The sequence below is a fragment of the Phocoena sinus genome, chromosome 11, assembly GCF_008692025.1.
Source record: "Phocoena sinus isolate mPhoSin1 chromosome 11, mPhoSin1.pri, whole genome shotgun sequence".
Taxonomy (NCBI): Eukaryota; Metazoa; Chordata; class Mammalia; order Artiodactyla; family Phocoenidae; genus Phocoena; species Phocoena sinus.
In genome coordinates, this window is record NC_045773.1 from 77415391 (window position 1) to 77437490 (window position 22100).

General features: G+C 38.1%; 1 protein-coding gene across 1 annotated transcript in view; it reads left to right on the forward strand.

Moving 5' to 3' along the window:
• Positions 1 to 22100, forward strand: part of TFAP2D (transcription factor AP-2 delta) — a 55009-nt gene that overhangs the window by 12595 nt on the left and 20314 nt on the right. The window contains exons 4-6 of the mRNA XM_032649792.1: positions 3361 to 3526; positions 3704 to 3822; positions 17236 to 17377. Of these exons, the coding sequence (XP_032505683.1) occupies positions 3361 to 3526; positions 3704 to 3822; positions 17236 to 17377 (427 nt within the window). The remainder of the gene's footprint in view (positions 1 to 3360; positions 3527 to 3703; positions 3823 to 17235; positions 17378 to 22100) is intronic.

Genomic DNA, 22100 nt, shown 5'->3' on the forward strand with positions numbered 1-22100 from the left:
GGGTGAGATTCTTGTGTTCTCCACTGTGTGTGTGCTGGCTGGCATGCAAGAGAGGAAGATTTATGTAAGAATATAAATTTTCTGATGATTCATAGTGACCATAGTTGAAAGCCCATTTTCAGGAGAAAATGTGTGAATTTTGAGTAAAAACATTATTACTTGTTTCCTTTCTTTTCTTTCTTTCTTCTTTTTTTTTTTTTGTTTTTTGTTTTTTGTTTTTTGGCTGTGTGTGCGGCTTGTAGGAACTTAGTTCCGTGACCAGGAGTTGAAGCCGGGCCCCCAGCAGTGGAAACTCAGAGTCCTAACCACTGGGCCACCAGGGAACTCCCTTATTTTCTTAATATTTTTGCTTCAGATGACCTCACTATTGCCTAAGTCCTAAAGCTAACAGGGTCATGATTCTTACAACACAACAATAAAACCCAGATTCACTGATATCTAGCTTACTTTCCTGTTCATCTCAACTTTTGACAGGTCACCTGAGTTTACTTTTAAAATACATTTTGCATCTAGAGGTAAAAAGTGAGAGTATCAGTGAAAGTATAGTGGTAGTTTCTAGACCAGAAATCTGCAGAAATTATTATTATTATTATTTGTTTAAAAATTCTCTCTGAGAATGTGAGGTAGGGAAGCACAGTTGAATTTGTTTTTCCAGCTCCTGAGGCAGGCATTTGTATATTTTTTCACTATGTTGGCCACAAGTTTAACTGCCAAGAAGGATTTCAATTCGATCATTGAGACTATGAGCTTTCAGGCTTCAAACTGAGGGCAGGTTTCCAGACACCAGCATTGGGAATTTAGCCAACTGTACAGGACTCGTCTTCCAGCCTGTAGAGCGCTGGCTACTTGGATGTTCTCAATATCCGGTCTTGTGTTTTGGAGTAGGGGGCATTCAGGGTGATCTCCAGCCTCGGAATGCTTAGGGAGAAAGACCCGGGTCCTAGCACTTTCAGGGGAATCTTGGATAACTGTAGGACAGCAGAAGGAATTCCAGAAAGCACAGGGGTAGAAACACTTTAAGAGTGGGGCAAAGTTAGCCTGTTCTCTGCACCCAGGTCCAGGGCCCCCTTGTCCTTTTAAACATCCTCCCAGATTCCTTAGCCCTGGTGCCTAGAAAACACACCTGAATCTGAATGCCACAGACCTGATGGACATAACATTCCATCTGAGCTGCTCACTCAAGGAAGGGAAGGCAGGTGGTGACTCCTACACCAGTGCTTCTCAAAGCGTAATGAGCAAAACTACAAACAGAACTACCATACGACCCAGCAATCCCACTACTGGGCATATACCCTGAGAAAACCATAATTCAAAAAGAGTCATGTACCAAAATGTTCATTGCAGCTCTATTTACAATAGCCCGGAGATGGAAACAACCTAAGTGTCCATCAACAGATGAATGCATAAATAAGATGTGGCACATATATACAATGGAATATTACTCAGCCGTAAAAAGAAACGAAATTGAGCTATTTGTAATGAGGTGGATAGACCTAGAGTCTGTCATACAGAGTGAAGTAAGTCAGAAAGAGAGAGACAGATACCATATGCTAACACATATATATGAAATGTAAGAAAAAAAAATGTCATGAAGAACCTAGGGGTAAGACAGGAATAAAGACACAGACCTGCTAGAGAATGAACTTGAGGATATGGGGAGGGGGGAGGGTAGGCTGTGACAAAGCCAGAGAGAGGCATGGGCACATATACACTACCAAACGTAAAATAGATAGCTAGTGGGAAGCAGCCGCATAGCACAGGGAGATCAGCTCTGTGCTTTGTGACCACCTAGAGGGGTGGGATAGGGAGGGTGGGAGGGAGGGAGATGCAAGAGGGAAGAGATATGGGAACATATGTATATGTATAACTGATTCATTTTGTTGTAAAGCAGAAACTAACACACCATTGTAAAGCAATTATACTCCAATAAAGATGTTATAAAAAAAAGTAATGAGCACATGAATCACCTGAGGGACTCGTTCAAATGCAGACTCTGACTCAGAAGGTCTGTGGTTGGGCCCGAGATTCTGCATTTCTAACAAGCTGCCAAGGAGATGCCAATGCTGCCAGTTGAGAACTACCCTTTGAGTAAAAATATTGGACAACACTCTCTTGCCCATTTTTCTTCCTCCGCCTACTTTTTTCACATTTCCCTCATAGAACTTGACCGTTTTCTGGAGATGGGTCTTAAGATTACCCATAACTGAAGAAATACAATGTATGCTCAGAAAAGCAACCTTTGAATTTGAACTTGCCACTGAACCTCCAAAGCTCTGCCCTCAGATTATTCAGGGCACAGGGAGGAGCCTTGGATCCTGAGGCTGTACAGCCACTGCTTTAGCAGCGTGGACACTGGCTCAGGATTTTTGCGTTAAGGGAGGATCCGGCAGTAGGAAACCCTCCCCACTGATGATCACTTTGGGTCCTCAAGTCTACTTCAGCTGCCTGAGGTTAGGGGATGTTCTCTGTTATTCCTGGAGGAGAGAAAAGCTCCAGGGGGCTTTCTGGACCTTGGAGACAGAAGGCTTCTGCTCCAGGAGCCCCAGCAGGGCGAAATTGCTTTAGTGATTTTGCTAACAGCAGTTAACTTTGCTTTGTTCTCTACTAGTAATAACGATAATGACAAATACAGTAACATTATTGGCCATTAACATTTAATGTGTTACTGTTACTATGTTCTAAGTCTGGTGCTGTGTTTGATTGTGTGTGCTGATCCTGACGGCTGACATATGTAGAGAAATTTGACCAATTATCCACTCACATGGGTTGGGAGTTTCTGGCAATGGGCACATGAGTTTTAGTGGTACCTGGGGATTGAATGACTCTGGTGCCTATAGTTGTTAGACGATCGAGGGGAGAGAGATGGCACTTCTCAAACATTTTAGAAAAGAGCTTCAAAACTTTTGTCTATATAGTAAGTCATGGATTTAAAAAAAAAATCTATCCATTGTGTATATGCGTGCACATACAAAAACACACACACACAGAGCCATGGATATATAATATCTACGCTTTGTGGGTATTTACCTAATTGAAGTGTTTCTTGTGGATGATGTCAAAATTAAATTTGGTGGGCCAGCCAACACTCCATAGGATGCTAATTTTGGCTAAAATCTTTTAATTTTTATACCCTCACAAATATTTTCTGTGTGATATTTGAAAGACAAACCTTGAGTGTTATTTGAAAGGACGTCTTCAGAGCAGCTTTCTGAGATGATCCAGGTGATATATGTATAAGGAAAATTGTGCCAGGTGTTTCCAAATCCTATGTAGTGTTGTGATAGTAAGTTTATCACATGTGTTTTATGTTGTTATCTGCTCACATAGTCACTAATATATAATATACATTTCCCTCCAAAGGTGGCACCTGCGTGGTCAACCCCACAGACTTGTTCTGCTCTGTACCTGGTCGTTTGTCCCTTCTCAGTTCTACTTCCAAATACAAGGTGACCATTGCTGAGGTGAAGAGACGCCTCTCACCACCTGAATGCCTCAATGCTTCACTCTTGGGAGGCATTTTGAGAAGGTAAGAAAAAGGTGTTTTCTGGCACTGCGGTCTTCTAACTGTACTGGTACCACGCTCCCCAACCCTCAGCCCTTACATTTTCTGTCCCATGTTGAATACCCCATGTGGTCAAGTCTTCTCATCATTTTACTCCGAATGTCAACCTTCAAAACCTAGCTTTTGTTTGTTTTCGGACAGAGCAAAATCCAAGAATGGGGGTCGCTGCCTGAGGGAGAAACTGGATAGGCTTGGCCTGAACTTGCCAGCCGGAAGACGGAAAGCAGCCAACGTTACCCTCCTCACTTCCTTAGTTGAAGGTATGACTTTTTAGCTCCGCAAGGTAATGTTGGAAGGTTAGCAATTCTTTGAAATTCACATTTGTTTGATTATGCTGTTTCATTTTTGTCTATACTGTTACGATAGTTACTGGTGAATTTCCCAACTAATCATGAAAATGAAGATTAAATTAGACTTAATATAAGGCTTAGATATTGATTCATAAACTATCATCTGATTTACTAATCTTGGCAGTAATAGGAAAGAAGATAACAATAGAAGATTTAGGTGCTTAGACAAGTATTCCCCACATAACAGCAACAAAAAAACTCTGCAATTGTCATTTTTATTATTGTTTATTTTAGCGTTCAGATAAATCTGGTTTAACTCATTGTTATTCAGTGCAACGTGATCTACAGGATAAATAATAATCCTTTATAGAGAGTTCACAGGACTCAAGGCATGGCACCAAGCCTGAGAGCACATTGTATTAATCCAATAAACATCTCTTAAAGTACAGCGAAGTTCCACAGCTTTATGTGTGGGTAAGCTGACTCACAGAAAGGTTAAGGTTAGCCAGTGGGGTAGACGCAGACGTGGAAACATACTGCCAGAAGCTTTTGTTTTTGTTTTCCAATTTACCTTTTCCCTTGTGTTTCTTCTGTAAGAACTAAACTTTACATATTCTCATTCAGTCTTCTAAGAAGAGGTATTATTGGAAACCTTTTAAACTTTGTGGAGGAGCTTTTGAATTCAAAGGAGAGTCCTTCCATAACCTAGAATGCTATTGTTTCAAATATGAACGAAGAAGCCTTTTTGCCAAGCCTTATCTGAACACACCTATGACACTTTTCTTGCATTGGTTTCTCACTTGACCATAAGACACTGTAGGAAGTAAAAGGTAAGTGAAACCTACAAACAAACATCTTGCCTTTTTCCAGATTATCAACACACACTACTTACTGAACAAGTCTGTGAAGTAGTGCGTTCTTGACCTTGGTCTTGGCAAAATTGCTTTGGTGATTTTGGTATTTTTTAAAAAATATTTATTTATTTAGGCTGCACCAGGTCTTAATTGTGACACATGGGATCTTTAGTTGCGGCATGTATGTGGGACCTAGTTCCCTGACCAGGGATCAAACCCGGGCCCTCTGCATTGGGAGTACAGAGTCTTACCCACTGGGCCACCAGGGAAGTCCCTGATTTTGCTATTAACAGGTATCTTTGCTTTACTCCCTAATTGTAATAATGATAACCACAATAGTATTATTGGTCATGAACATTTAATAAGTGTTAACTGTTACTATGTTATATATCTTGTGCTGTTTGCTGTGTGTACTAATACTAAGAGCTGGCATATGGTAAAGGGAGTTGACCCATAATCCATCCATGGGGGCTGGGCGTACTAAAGGAAGAGCAAAGTAGAAAAAAATGACTCATGGATTGATTCTAAAGAAAGAGAGATTCCTGCTTAATTTAAGTGAAAACATCATGAAAATTATAGCTATCTAACAAAAGAACAAAATATGTTCAAAATATAAGAGTGGATTCAAGAATCATATGAATCGTAGAACATGATTGGTTCTCAAACCCAATTCCACAGTAAAATCATGGGCCTGGGCCCCATTCCCAAACCACTTGAAATGCAATCTCCGAGGGTATGGCATAGGTATCTACATTTTCAAAAACACCCCCTGATGTATAATGAGGTTTAAGGATCATTGACTTAAATGTTCCTTGAGATACTTTTCATGTAACTGGTGTGAAAAGTAAAGGCCCTAAGAGAGACCTTTATCCAAGGTGTCTGTGAATGTCTATCCAGTAAAACCTGAAGAACCCTAAAAGGGTATATTCAGAATTCTTCTTATTGATTTTTATGTTAGCCCAAAACACCAGAGCACCCTGTGTGGGAATCATTGATGGATGCTCACAGAAAGGATACAGGTTAAAACGTGAAATCCTAAGACAATCTCGTGGTCTTGCCATCTACTCTTCCAGCAAAACTCTCCTATCACAAAAGTGCTTGGCTTGTGTTTACCTCTGCTCACAGAGGTGTCACATCAGCCTTGGCTGATGGAGCTTAAGATTGTATCCTTCTCAGATACATCTCACTTTAACTGGATGCTTTTGAAATCCGCCAAATATTCATGGTGTAGAGAAATAAATATTTTATTGTTGAATTCCAGGCATTCTGATGGAACTGAGGAAATGAGATTTAGGGGCAAAGGGACCTTTTGCATTCCTCAACTCCCCACATGTTACATTATGACCCTCAAATGTGTGCATTCTCTCTCTCTCACACACACACATACACACACACACATGCATCTTAAGTTTCACTACTATGTACTATGTTCTATGGTATTGTTATTCTATTCCATATTTTTGTATTCTTTTAAAATGCTGATTGTAAACCCACTACTTTTAAATGCTGAACGTAAGCCCACTAAATTTATTTCAAGACTCATTGTTGAGTCATGGGTCATGACCCATGGTTTAAAAAACTACAAGTGGTCTTAGGACAAGAGGAGAACCTAATATGTGTGACCTTTGTCCTCTTTGTGCTAACATGGATTTGATTCAGTTATTTTAAGCTTGTTTTGCTTATACCGTTTTAGCTGGTAAATTAAAACTTTACCGTGGTTACTGGTTGGTATTCATAGACCTTGAATCGACCATGTCTTTGGTAATATTTTTGCCCCTCAATCAAACATTTTTGTGGGAGCCAGTAACATTTTAGATTGATTTTTTTCCAGAAATTCTAAAATGAGATTTCCAATTGTCAAAAATGGTCCATCAGCTTTCTTATAAACCTAAGGTTCTGTAGGAAAGAATACTAATTTTTTTCATCATTTAGAAACTTTTTATCTTCCTGGTGACCCAAGACATTGCTGGGGTTCAGTCCAGCAATGGTTCAATCCTTCCCCATTTTGGTACAGCACTTGAGAACAAGATAATTCTGACTGGCTCTATTCCTCCTCGACCACACTTGGAAATAAATCTCCTTAAGGTCGGCCTTCTGCGACTTTTTAGTACTTGTCTCGGCCCCTTTGTGGGGATGCTTTGAATACAGCCTTGCCATTGATGCTCTTTTGATAAAAATCCCAAAGAAAGAGTAGTGTATGGGGACCCTGCTAGACTCTCCATGCAGACATGATTTACCCTTTGTCAAGATTCAATCAGTGAACAGTAAGGTACCTTACAACAGGGAATGAAATTAGCAAATGAAGGTATGGTTTTCAAAAGCTACCCTTGTCACTAACCTCACAGTGGTTTCATCGTGATATTCCTAGGCTTCTACATTTGCCTTGGGTTTTCAATCATTTTGTTTTTAATTATTTTATAATCATTTCCCCCTGTATTTCTTTTAAGTGGAGTCACTCTACTAATAGTGCCATTCTAGCATCGTTGTCAAATCAACATATTAGAGTCATTATTTTAGGGACTATTTTAGGAATTTATGAGAGGGCTGTTTCATGCAAATTTATAATATTTAAATTATTCACAACATTTCTGTTACAAATAGCATTGCGCCTAATAATCAATGGGATGAAGAACTCAAGACTGACTAACTTTTTTCACCAGATAAAGTTGTTTGAAAAGTGAACATTTTAGTAAGGCACATATTTAGAGTGGGGATTTTTTTTTGGTCCACGTAGCACAGATATATTTGACCTACAATGAGATATGAGTATTTGAATTCAGAGTCCACTGAATGTAATACTAGATCATATTCCTTTTTTACCCATATGTCTTCATTTAATGGGGTTTAGATATATAACTAATGGTTGGTACAACTTCTTGTACCCACCGTATCATAAGCCTGGAGTTCTTTTTATTTTCCCTTGTTAATCACATTGCTATGACTTCTCCTTTGTCCACTCTGGTGTCTATAACATTAGAGAGTTGTCATTTTCTGGAAAATTCAGGGGATTAGAATTGCTTAACCCGATTCGCTGATCTTCCTGAGATCTTGGGGTAATCCCGGACTCTTCCAGAGTGGAAGAAATTCTATATCTGGAAAACACTCAAAGAGTTTGGCCAATATTATTGTTTTAGTTCTAATACGCTTGCTATATATTTATTATTTATGAATCACCAATTAGCTGCTTCCTCTATATTTTATTCCAGAACAATCTTTGCAACGTTGGTGGTTGTTAAAACAAGTATAAGGGGTCAATTATGGCAGGAATGAGGAGTCATTCCTGTCTATCTCTCCCACCTCACTTGAGGTTTTCCAAGATGGCCAAAGTTATGGAGTGTTGCTGGAGGGAAGTTTTGTTCACTTGAGTGGGGTGCTTTCCTGGGACTTGCAAAGGCTCATAGAGCATTCTCAGGCAGCACCAGGAGTTCCAAAAACATAGTTAAGTCCTTAAACATAAATGCCTTGGCTTTCAGTTTGTCATGACCAGATATCAAGTTCTGTTTATATATATATTTAAAAAACAGTATGGGGCAGTGAAGGGTATAAATATGCATCAGCAAAAGAAAGGGGACCATTTACACATATTGTGTGTGGTATCTATTCACTCTTTTCAAATCTAAACCTTTTGTCCCTTTTGCCTCCTTCTTTAGTTTTCCCTCCTTCCTTCCTTCCTTCCTTCCTTCCTTCCTTCCTTCCTTCCTTCCTTCCTCCCTCCCTCCCTCCCTCCCTCCTCCTTCCCTCCCTCTCTCCCTCTCTCCCTCCCTCCCTCCCTCTCTCTCTCTTTCTTTCTTTCTTTCTTTCTTTCCTTCCTTCCTTCCTTCCTTCCTTCCTTCTTTCTTTCCTTTCTTTTTAAAGTAAGCTCCCAGCCCCTGTCCTGCACATCTCACCTCATCCCTTGGCCTAGTACCTCCAACTCTGCCCCCAGTAATAACACTTTTGCCATTTGGCTGACTTTGGGCAGGTTGCTTAACCTGACTGAGCTTCATTTTCCTAATTTACAGATAAGGATCACACTATCTGTGATGTTTAGGGTAATGCTAGCTCTTATAACAGTTAATTTCCAAAATTTCAGTGGCTTAACACAATAGAAGCTTATTTCTCACTCTTTACAGATGATGTGGGTGTTTCTCCCCCCGGGCCCTTCCTTCCTCTTAGTCTCATTCAGGGACCAGAGTACTTCCACCTCTAGCTATGCCCTCCTCTAGGTCCTGGGAGCCCTATGCATTCAGCTCACAATAAGGAAAGACACGATGGTGAAAGGACACAGCTTCCAACCCGCTTGGCCGGGAATTGGCCCACGTTGCTACCGTATACATTCCATGACAACTAGTCCCATGGCTATGCCTAATTCCAGAGGCATGAGATATACCAGAAAATGTAGTGTCTAGCTGGGCAGAATCTTCTCAGCAACAACTCTATAGTATAAAAGAAAGGACAAATCTTGGACGGTCCAGCTCCCATTTCTGCCACATCTGCCTTGTGTGTCTTTTGTAGAATTAAATACATTCGCTACGTTAAACACTTGACACAGTGGGGCAAAGAGACACTTAATAAAAATTAGTACCTGTTCTCTTGTCTCTTTCTCCCTAAACAATAGTGTTACTTAATAGCAGAATTTACTCAGGATCATAAAACTTTAACCCTGGAGGGAAATGGAAGATTGAGTAGTCTAAGGCAGTGGGACATAGCACACACGGTTAAAGAGTATGCTTCCGGAGCCAAATAACCTTGTTTGAACCCACTTCTACCACTTACTAGCTGTGTGCTCTAGGGAAAGACTCACAACCTCTCTGAGCATCAGTGTCCTTACCTATAAAGGGGTGTTAATAATAGTACCCTCCTCATAAGGTTGTTGCCGGAGTGAAATCAGAATGTTTATAAAGCAGTTCACAGGGTGCCCAGCAAAAAGTTGGTGTCGATAAATTTTAGTTATCTTTATTCTCACATGAGAAAACTAAGGTACAGTGAGATTAACCATTTTGCACAGGATCACGGGAGCAGCAAGGAGGAGAACCCAGGTCTTCTGGTTTGCAACATCACCATGTGTTTTCCACTCGGATTTAGGTTAGTGGCATGGATTCTGAACAGTTGCATTGCTGAACTACTTCTGAATTTAACTATATATTTATAGTTAGAGTTACAACAGTTATAACAGTATAGCGAAGGAATAGAAAGAAGTTATCAATTCCTGAGCCTGTTTTTCACCATGTATTGGACATCCGTGCTGCTAGGAATCCTGGGCACGCTTGTGGGGCTTTTTTGCATCCAATAGTACAAGCTGTTTTTAACATCCTGTTGCACCATCTGCTGCCACTTAATCCCCCAAAGTTAGGATGACATTAAATCTTGGTTCTTTCTGTTTCTCTGGAATAATTATCAATAGTGTCTCTTGTACTTTCAAAAGGGTGCCAATCTAGTTAGTTAGTTAGGAGACTATCCTACAAAACCTTTTCCTTCCACTTCAGCCAAATCAACCTAAGGTAGGAGACAGGAATGCAATCACTTGGTGCTATTTCCCCTTTGTCTTTAATCCTGAGCCTATATGATTGCATTTCCAAGAAACCAGGGAAAAGAAGGATCAACTTGACAATGAACGCTTTCCTATAAGCGAGATATTAGGGAGCCAGTTTTCTTCGTACGATTAGTCCATGGCTTTTTAATTTAGGAAGAGGTATTGTTCACTACTTGAGGCTTGTAGGATTCAAACGCCAAAATCCTTTTGCCAAGTATCAGTGATAATACACGCACAGGGCACACTCAGCATTATTTGCTCTTCTCACGGAATTTAGGACAGAGGTGCTATTCCCCTTGTCTTCACACAGGTACCAGAGTGGGTTTCTCTGGGTGTGTGGAGCTTAGGGCTAATCTCTGAGGACGCACAGCATGGCTGTAGGTCTGAAAGGACCATCATCCCAGCATAACTCCTTCACCAGCCATTCCAGACATCACATTTCCACCTAAGTCCCTCCTCTGGGATAAAGGTTTCCAGCTTTCTTCTAAAACTGTATGTGATATTAAAAGGGTAATACATTGACCCCTTGTTATATTGTTATAATAGCTCTAACTGGTGCTCACTTTAGTCACACGATGACCTGGAAGAGCCTAATCACTAGGGAACCCTGGTGTCCCCTTTTGCACACAAACACTCTAGCATTGACAATGTCTTCTCGGGCACAGCTTTGCATTTCAGAGCTACCAGTGGAACTGGACTCAATAAGTAAATGCCAAGAGGGAAGACATATGGGAACATATGTATATGTATAGCTGATTCACTTTGTAGGGCAGAAACTAACACACCATTGTAAAGCAATTATACCCCAATAAAGATGTTTAAAAAAAAAAAATAAATAAGTAAATGCTAGTGCAGTCTATGTTAGTCATTTTAAGGTCTTTCTTGGAAAATGCCTTTTTTTTTTCAGACTTATAGGTATTATCTGTAAATTTCTTATTCTAAGTCATGGAATGGTTTCTATCGAGAGACCCTGCTTTGATAATTGATCATTAGGTAACAATTCGATATTGTTGTCTAATATCTGAGAACTCATGTCTATCAGAATTTTCAATAATTGATCTCAGTATCTTACAATATTATGGATAAATAGACATCATCTCAGAGGAATCTTCTTAAAACATTCGCTTACTTCCTAATAGTGCTCCCCTGACCTGTATCTTATGGTTTCATTCATTTTCAGGGAGAAACGTGTTTACATGTAGAGGGAAGAGGAAATAGGCTATTGCACATATGCCCTTGTGTCTGACTGTGTGCTTGTGGTGTGCTTGGATTCCTACTCCTATTCTGGCACAAAAAAACAAATGTATCCAAGCCTGTTCGACTCAGTCCTGCCTTTGCCCCTTTGGTCCAGCATGCTACTCACTCCTGCAAATCACGAAGCTTCCTCAGAAGCACGTCTCTGCATTACTTGCCTAGGTTTTTTCTTTTTTCTACTATTCTCTCTTTCAAAGTTCATGCCAACTAATGCGCTTCTCAAAACTCAGTTTCTGCTTTTCTCCATTGTTTACATTTGTCAAAATTCGTAGGTGTTCTAATAAAATGGTAGATTGTAATTATTCCTAATGATGTCTAACTCCTACTGAATAGTAATGAAAGCTTTGGAATTGCTTAGGTTTTAATTCACAACAAGTATTTGAGTTTAGATGAAATCTTTCTAAGAACTGAGTCAGAGAGTAGTTTTGCTTTTTAATTAATATAATTTTAAGTAGGTAATTCGTTAGATGGTAAAAATTCAAAAGTTACAAAGGGTATATAGTGAAATGTCTCCTTTTCACTCTATTCCCCATTTAGATCCCCTCCTGGAAGAAACAAATGTTACTGGTTTCTCTGTTTCCTTCCAAGGATATATATGTGTATGCATAGTTTTGGTTTTTATTTTAAAAATTATAGCACTCTATACACACTGTTCTACACATTTTTTCACACATTATCTTAGTTTTATTTTCAGTTTTTACAAGTTGTTCATTCTTTTAAACATGAACAGTATTCCGTTGTTTGAGTGCATCATAATTTATTTAACCAGTGACCTACTAAATATCATATAGGTGCTTTTAATCTTTGGCTATTACTAATAATGCTACAATAAGCAATCTCACACTTAATAAATAATTCTTCAGATAGGCAAGTATATCTATTCAATAAATTCCTAAGAATGTGTTGCAGGGTCAAAAGATATTTGCATTTGTAATTTTAAAAGATTATTGGAAGTTTGCTCTTTACTGTGGTTGTAAATTTATAATTCTATCAGTGATGGGGGTAAGAAGCATTGGTATGTTAGTACTTCCCTATACTCTAGCCCAAGCAAGGTACTATCAATTTTTTGATCTTTGCTAATTTGAGTGGAAAAAAAAATAAACTACCTCTATTATGAAGGAGGTTGAGTATATTCTTAGGAGAATTTTATGAGCTTTTTTGTGTGTTCACTTACTTTGTACCAATAGGGTAATGTTTTACATTTTTCTCATTCATTTGTAAGTGCTCATTGTATATAAGGAAAACGGGCTGTGTGCCTCTGATATGAGTTGCAAAGCCTCTCCACCCCTGGCTCTGGTTTGTCTGTTTACTATTATGAGTTTTTTGTTTGGTTGCTTATTTGTTCAGATCTATGTCATGCAGAACTTTTTTATATTGATATAATCATATTTTATTCCATGGCCTTTCATTTTTATTGTAATATTTTGAAAGTCTTTTTTTATCCCAAGATTATAAAATATTTCTCCCATGTTACCTTCTAATTACTTTGTGGATCTATATTTTATGTTTAAATCTTTGATCCATCTGGACTTTTTTTTGTTGTTGGATGTATGATATAGATCTAATTTTACTTGTTTTTTTTCCCCGGATGTCCAGCCAGTTGTCCCAACATCTTTTATTGATAATCCATTTTCCCCTACTGTTATGAAAAGCAAGTTTCATCTTACACTAAATCTGCTTAAACAAATATACTTTTTTAATCGACTGATGACTTTGTTCCCCTAACAGTGTCTCTCCTTTACCCCACCACATAGCCACTTTTGTTTCTAGAGTGTGTATTATATCAGCCAAATAAGGCAGTACTCAGTATGCAAGAACCCAGATAGACAGAGGTCTTTACAGTTTAATATTAACTCCATGGTAACTGGGTTTTTTTTTTGCGGTACGCGGGCCTCTCACTGTTGTGGCCTCTCCCGTTGCGGAGCACAGGCTCCGGACGCGCAGGCTCAGTGGCCACGGCTCACGGGACCAGCCGCTCCGCGGCATGTGGGATCTTCCCGGACCGGGGCACGACCCCGTGTCCCCTGCATCGGCAGGCGGACTCTCAACCACTGCGCCACCAGGGAAGCCCTGTTTTCTTTTTTATTGATATAAGCCACAGAATCCTTGTTTTGGGGGAAGGTGTATATTTCATCCCCACATAATGCTTTCCCTTCACCTTAGGACAACCCTGGCTTGAGATGAGGTCAGGAGCTTCCAAAAACTGCAGATGCCCTGGCTTCAGAGATTGAATGACAGGGAGTGAAACCCTGGTGTGTGTGTGTGTGTGTGTGTGTGTGTGTGTGTGTGTGTGTGTGTGTGGAGTGTGTGTGTGTGTATGCACACATGCTTGTATACACACATATTAAACAAACTCCCAGGTTATGGGAATAGCAAGGATTGAAAAACACTGTCTTCAAGCATAATCTATTTTATTAAATGGCTCCACTGATACAATGATATACTCAACGGGTTTTTTATATATTTCATTCTTTCTAGCAATTCTCTTTTGCTCTAGTTTTTCACTTATATTCTTTGGAAGGGGTGCCTCGCAAGATTTTTGTTATAATTAACCAATAAAATATTTGAAAGCTTTTCCATTTAACAAATGTTTACTAAGTACCTATTATGAATTGGGTACTGTACTAAGCACAGAGTATGGAATGGGGAACCAAACTATCACTGAGGAACAAAGTGTTGGTATTTAAACAAAATCCTCGTTAAATAGGGAAACTACCACATTATAAGGCACTTACCTATAGTGTAGATTATATGATATATAGTGTTACAGAGTGCACTCCTTTTAGAACCTTTCTGGAAGCCTGTAACAGGTATATTAAACCTGTCCTTCAGCTCTACGGTTTACTGAAGCTTGATATTTTTTTTATAACTTTTTGGATATCTCATCCAGATTTGAAAATATTCTCAAATTTGCTATCTAATAGGTGCTTCTCAGAATAATCCCAGAGATAGATTTGAACGTGCTCTTTTCCATACATGTAATTAAAATTGAAATCACAGATATGTGACTGGAATTTAACACATATGAATTGTTGCTTTCTTTTAATAATATTGGGTATTACAATAAGAAGTTAAACCTAAATTCTTTCTAAGGCAATGAATTTAGTGACAGTTGGTGAGAATTGTCTAGCGAATGACAACGTAAAAGTATCCTTTAGTACAAATTAGTTTTAGGTATTGATTTACAGTTGTCTAAAGTACATTTTCTTCTAAAATACAATAATTCTAAAAGGAGAAAAAATCCTTAATGACCGGATAAAATGTTGAAATTAGCTGTGTTCATTTCTATTTTAAAAATGCCTTTAGACCTGTTTCAGGTAAAATAATGTGGGAACCCGGAATCTCAGTAAAATGATCAATCCACTTTCCTCAGAAAACATTTTTTCCACTAACTTTCCATTTCTGGGCTTCAACAATAATTGCCATGTAAGTGTTTCCTAATATTTACCTTTAGTTTTTTACCTTTTGCTTTTGAGTGTGAAAAATGAATGCCCTGCAAAAGAGCAAATTCTCTTTTTATGCTCTTCCCGTATTCTGTAACTTTGCTTGTGTTGGTTCTTTGAGAGAGAGGTCCTCAACATGAGTCATTAACTGCTGCTGTTACTATTGAAAAATGCTTAGTGTTTTCCCCTTTTTTGGAAGGGGGGTGTCACTACTTGGCATAGAGAGCCTAAAGCCTTGCACTTAGAATATTCTGTCCAAGCTCTCAAACTATCCCCCATGTATCCCACTTCTAAAACAGTAATTTTTGGAATGACATGAAGTACAATGGACGTATTTGCCAAAGTTACTGTGTTGCTTCAGTGGTGTAAAGAAGCAGAGGTGGGGTGGTCCTGGTTTGTCAGGTGACACAGTGCATTGAAATAAAGGAAGAGCTTAAATCCTCTCTGGAAAACAACCACCACGGGGCATCCCACCTCATCGTGCACAGAAATGAGACAGCAGCTGCCATGTTTGCTATATGGGATCTAGCCCTCCAGGGATCACTCTGTCACCCCAGATTACTGCACCTACTTGTTCACGTGGGTACTTCGTCTCCCCACAGAGACAGAGAAGCTCGTAGTTCTTTATTTTCACAAATCAGTCAAATCCCCTAGAGTCTTATTCACATGCTTTTCTGCTCCAAAATTTTCTATTTTTCTTAAACCCGTTGACTCTAAGATATCTGTGGTACAGGATTGAACTGTAGATTTGTCATTGTTCCTGAATGTCATGTGTCTTTTAATCCATGGATCCATTAATTAATTCATTCTTGGGTCCTCACACACAAAGCTTTTGTGGCATGGTCTACACATTTTAACCACACATCAGAGTGTCTTCACTTGCCACTTCTTTTGATGTAGCATCGCTATACATCCAGTAACAATGTTACGTCGCAAGCAGGAGAAAGCAGTAAACAGAGCTAAGGGAAGGAAGGATCTGGCTGTCAGTGTAAATGTAAATAGCAGCTGTTCCATTCAAACTGTTTTTAAAACTACCACACGGTGAGGTTTGCCTAAAATGGGCCAGATCCTCAAGAATCAGGTTTTAACACAAAATTTAAGAGGCACGCTGCCATCCTCCTGTTTGCACTGTTTCACTTCTCCTACTATTGCACAAACAGTAGAGGGAAAAAAAATATATATATATACACACATATATGTGTTGATATTATATATCAACACATATATTGATATATAATATCAATATAATGTCAATGAACACGTACAGACTATAGATAATGCTTATGTAGATGCAATCTAACTTATAAAGTGCTACTAAGGTGTTTCTGGATTTGTTGTTGTGACTACTATCATTGATATGACTGTCATCTTCCTAGAAACAGGGACAATCTTTGGTGCCCTTTTATCCTTTACTCCTCCCTAGCACTTTGCCTTGAATGAAGTAGGGGCTCAATATATATGTAGTGAGAGCTTGCTTTTTTAAAGTTTTAATGGTCAAGTAAGTATTGGCTTGATTGAGCTTTAAAAATACTGTTGTTTTCCAAACTGGAGTCCATGGCCAAATCTTGCCTTGCCAATAAGTCATTTTTACCCCATTTCTTTCAGATTTTGTGAAAGAACAAAAGTTATTTATCATTATACTGTACTTAAGCACTGTATTTTTTATAAGGTACTGAAGAAGTACTATACATAGTACTAAAAGGTACTGAGGCTCACCATAAAGCCTGATAACGCTAGTACTGTAAATCGGCAGTATAATCTCTTTAGCAACATAACGTTGTGAAATTGATGTAATTCAATTATCTCCCTTTCCAAAGTGTTCCCACTTCTTTGAAAATGTATGTGGACCTTTTGCCAGTGTTTTGATAGGTCTCCTGGAAAAGATACCTGAATATTTAGGATACATTGAGAATAGGTTGTAGGTTGGGCAGCAACAAAATGACATGCCCATAGAGCTTTTCCCCCAGGGCATTCTTGTGTAAGATCTCAGATGTCCATCTGGTCTAATGGTCAGAGCCTCCAGGGGAATCAAAACTCGTAGACTGTGCTTCCGATTTTCCCCCTCAATTTCCCACATACCCCTGCCGGGTAAGTAGCTTCTGTTTCTCCATGTTTCTTAACCCCACCCCACCCCCAAAGCTCCTTTCCCTTGGATTATTTAGAATGAATAGGAAAAATGATCCACATGACCACAACCAGGAATGAGGCTTGAGGAAAGAGAAGGTGTTCCTCTTGTTGAATTTGGACATTAGTGAGAAACTGACTTTTATTGTCTGCCAACGAAATTAGTGAGAAACTGACTTTTATTGTCTGCCAACAGGGGAGGCGTTACACTTGGCTAGAGATTTTGGCTACACTTGTGAAACAGAGTTTCCAGCCAAAGCAGTAGGAGAACATCTTGCCAGACAACATATGGAACAGAAAGAACAGACAGCAAGAAAAAAGATGATCCTAGCGACCAAGTAAGCAGAATGGGGAAGACTCTGTGTGCGTTCATCCTGTTGTTTTTTTTTTTTTTCATTTTCTTTGAATGAGGAAAACAGTTTAGAAAGCACCTGGTCTCTAAGGGGGGTCTCACACACCAGCAGCTAGATGTATTAAACAAGGACTTCCCCAACATTGCACCCATAGCAAGATTTGCAAACTGTATAGTGATGGAGCTACCACCGACACTGACAAAAGTTCTTAGAAAACCTCTTCGGAATAGTAGGAATGCCTAACATGTTTAGGAGATATAGATTCCAGGCAAATATGCTGATTGGTTGCTATGCAATTCGCTCTAAGCCACTCACTGTGCCTTAATAAATGAGGAGAAAGATCTTAAAACACTATAAGTTCTCAGAGAATGTGAAAAATTGAGGACCCAGATGCATGAGAGATAACAGAGAGACCTCTGGTATCAAGGATTGGCATCAGTGCCCCCATTTTTTCTTGTATATAATTAAGCAAATAATCCCTGAACTGCCCCAGCCCCTGTAGTGATATCGTCAAAAAGAAAAGATAGAATGTGTGAGAAAGCTCCTGAAAATTGTAAAAAGTTCAATTAAAATGTGAATTAAAATAATGAGGGAAATGATGTGGAAAAGGGGAAGCTTTCATAAGATAACTTCAAACTCCCTCAAACTTGAAAGTTCTTTGATAATTAATGAAAGAACTACCATTTATTGTGTGAAAACCCAGCAGAACCTTAAGTACTACTCAAATCACGTTCAAATTTTTAGAAGAGGACTTCTAAAAACAGTGCATGTTGGGACTCCATGCTTCCACTGCAGGGGTTGTGGGTTCGATCCCTGGTCGGGGAACTAAGATCCCACATGCTGCACTGCATGGACAAAAAAAAATTTAGATGAAAATCTTTCAAGTGGTAGCGAATTCTTGCTCTCTTCTCTTTACTAAAACAAGTTATTGCTACAGATAAACCATTAATAATCTTATTTAATTTCCTAACTCTATATTCAGATTTTAGAACTAAGACTCCCAGGTAGTTAAATTATCATTTATAAATTAGTTTCTTATTTGGGGAAAACTTGTAAAGAGAAAGTATGTGGTAGATCGTGTTAGAAACATTGCTTCTTAGAAACTGATTTTTAAAAATGACTTTACGATATGTTGGCTAAAATGTAAATGTCTCAAAATGCACAAAACCAAAAATAAATATTCCTCCTTCTACTACATCTAAAGTAACATGGATCTTCTTACAAATTTAAGGTTTTGTGTGGCATACCTACCACCCACCAGGCTTTTGCCCAGGAAACGTTAAGTCCATTATTTGGGGTTTGTGCTGCTTGTGGCTGTCACTGTTTGGGTTTCAGATATATTTATTCATTGCTCTTATGAGAGTACTAGATAATTCTCTCACCTTGCCCCAAAGAAAAGGGAAATGAAAGGTGGTGGCAAAAGAAGAGAAAAGACAAAACAAGCAGATAAATGGGAAAGGAATAGCAGAAAGACAGAAGTAAGACTAAGAGTTAGAGAAAGAACATTATGAGGGATGTAACACTTGGATTTAAAATTTTGAGAGGAGCTTTGTGCTAGGGAAGCTGCTGAACACTTGCTAGTAGAAAGACCTAAACCTAGATTTTTTGTGCAGTTTATCTCCCTGGGGGGGGCGGGGGGTGGTCTTCACTTCTACTTTGCTTCTACTTTTTCCCTCTTCCAAACAGTTTTTGACCCAGAGGGGTCTTCATCCTCCATATTTCAGTTTTACCAGAAGGAACTGAAAGTACATGTACTTTGTTTGTTTGTATCCTTAATGTAATCTCAGGAGACTCTAACAAATTATTACAGATCAGGAGAAGTAGACAGTGCTAGAAGTTAGGTAGTATCTCCTAGGTGTTCCCAAAGCATATCATTCTAGCTGGTAGGATTTTACAGATTTCCCAACATGCATACCCATGTGATACCTCTGAATGATACTATTATCCCCAAATACTAATTATCCAAGAGAAAACACCTTCATGTTTCCTACCTCAAAATTACTCGGTTGTGGTTTTATCATGCATTTTCTAAGACTTTCACCCCCTGATCTAGAGAAATCCTTCTTGTCTTCCTTCCTCCAGGTTCTAGAACTGTTCATTCCCACCATCCACAGCAAGGCCACCATTAAATTTCCAAACACAAGCTCCCATTTTCTTGGGAATTCCCATCACTCTGTCTAAGTGTTTGGGAGTCAGTGCATTCAAACTGATGTTGAGATTTTGTTTTCACAGAAGTAAATGTTAGAAGAACTTGGGAGAAGTACTTTCATATTTGTCAAAGTTGTATGGAGACATCTATTTTATAGTAGTGGATTCAACTAGGGAGTACTATTTCCCTTTTACATGGGATCTAAGTAATGTATATGATTTTAGGTGATATTTTGAACTTCAATTTCATGAAATATTTCAAGAACATGTAATTCTCTTTGATCCCTCTTCCCGTAGCTGGACATTTGCAGACCATTAAATGTCAAGCAAGAATTGAATTCACTAATTCCAATTACCTTACTTTAAGTAAGAGTAAATAGGCTATAAACATCTAGAAATTAGGAGACAGACTAAATGTTTTGTTTTTGTGGTTATTTATATCCATTCCATCTTCTTATTAGATCATGTGAAACAAGAATTGAAGAATCAGAGACTATGCAGTCATAGCAAACATACTCAATACAAGTAGTCATCAATATAAGTAGATAAATTAAGGGGGGTGTGGGAATAAATGCCTTTCAGCAACATATTAATGGATCCAACATGTGTTCTGAGTAGTTTCTAAATTTTCCAATGGTAAAGCATTGGCTGTTTTCGATTAAAATGCTCAGTGTTGAAATTAAGTAATCTACATGGATATTCATTACATTCTAATCAGTTCACCTTTCTTTGTTCACAAGACTGTGACAATTGTATCAAAAATATATACAAAATTCAAAAAAATATATATATATACAAAATTCAAAATTCTTTAGATGAGAGATCCAATTGCTGATCCGCATGGGCACAATGGCTTACATATTTCTTTTTTACCTCTATGAATAACAGATTCTGTTATATTTAATTATATTGCCAAGTATACAATTGTAAGAAAGACTCATTGATTAAGTGCCGTTACCCTCCTAATTCCTCTTTATTCCCAGTGCTTTGTTGATTAACCAAACATTTTCGTGTAATTAGATAATTATTTAAGGGGAGTAATAGAAACTGAGTTAGACAGTTTTTGAAATCTAAAAATGTACTGGACAAAACATTTATTTGATTTATGAAAAACACATTTAAACCTCTTCATTGAATTTAGAACTAAATATGATTAACACTTGATCTGCATTAGGTTAAAGCGGAATAGTTAGCGAGTTTTAATTTTTACCGTAACGTTAATAGTCAAAAGGAGAAACAGAACTTTAAATTCAGACATCAGCTAAAAAATTATATCCTTAAGGACAATGACGTAAGTGATAAAGTTAGAATTTATGATTCATCGAAGATCATCTAGTGTTATGTAATTCATAATGTGACATTTTGTTTGGAGAAATAAGAGTATTTCTTACTATAGCTTCATAAATAAAAATTTAAATAAGAATAAAACTAAGCATAAAAATAATAACTCTGTAACTGTCATAATGTGATGATGATAATTGCCTAAAGGAAATCTACAAAATTGTCATCTGTTTTTAAGTCTGGAGGCTGTCCAAAGTCAGTGAGTTAAGCAGAAGAATCAAATATCAAGGTTGAAAATTCTGAAACTTCTCCTGATACAGCTTCATGTGTGGAGTAGTTGAATTGCTTAGCATAAGTTAAATTTTTCCATACTTGCCTTTTCCTCATTTCTTCCTCAACTTTAAGTTTATTGTAACTTGCTCTGTTGTTTAAACAGTAAAGAAGTTGATTTGCCAACTTTAAATTAGTTTATTCAATTATCCAAGAAATTCCCATATCATAACACACGAACTAAAGCAATGTTTTAACCTCCATTTAAATTTTTAATACATTTTAATCTGATAGAAAATTAAGAGACCAGTCGTTAAACAACTCCAATATTCCTTTGTAATAATGCATCATACTGATGACCTACCACATGGTAATTCACATTGCTAGTCTGAAAAGTGATAGCAAGAGTCTGTATTTTAAAATTTAGTAAGACATTTTCTAAAAACAAAGATAACAATATATCTAACTCTATGAAATAACATGAAGCACAACAGATAACGATGCCCCACCAAATGTCATCATTTGATGCCAACAAATAATATCAACATTTAATTTAAGTTGTTACTCGTTAATTAAAAATAGGCAATACACCTGAAAGTCAGCCAACTGAGTCTAACTCAGAACAGAAAAAGTGAGAAGTTCAGATAAAATATTTTCAGTGGAAGTACACACATGCACTGTTAAAACATGCGTTTAGATGCTACATCTGAGACTCAACCAAACATTAACAGGTGGTATGGAGGATCCTGTTTGATTTAGAACAGGTAAAGACTTATCTGTTTGTTTGTTGTTTGGCTTGTCCTTTCCGTATATCCCTCTTTTACTTTCACCTCTGTTCAAAATGAGTAAGGCAAATTCTGTGAAATGATGATATTTGAACACTGGCATTAAAACTGAGACTCATTGCTTGTTAAAAAAAAAAGGTCTCAAATGATCTCCAGAAGAATTCGGTAAATATGGGGTACCTTATAATAAACAAGCCTCCTCTGATTTTAACTCAATGGTACGT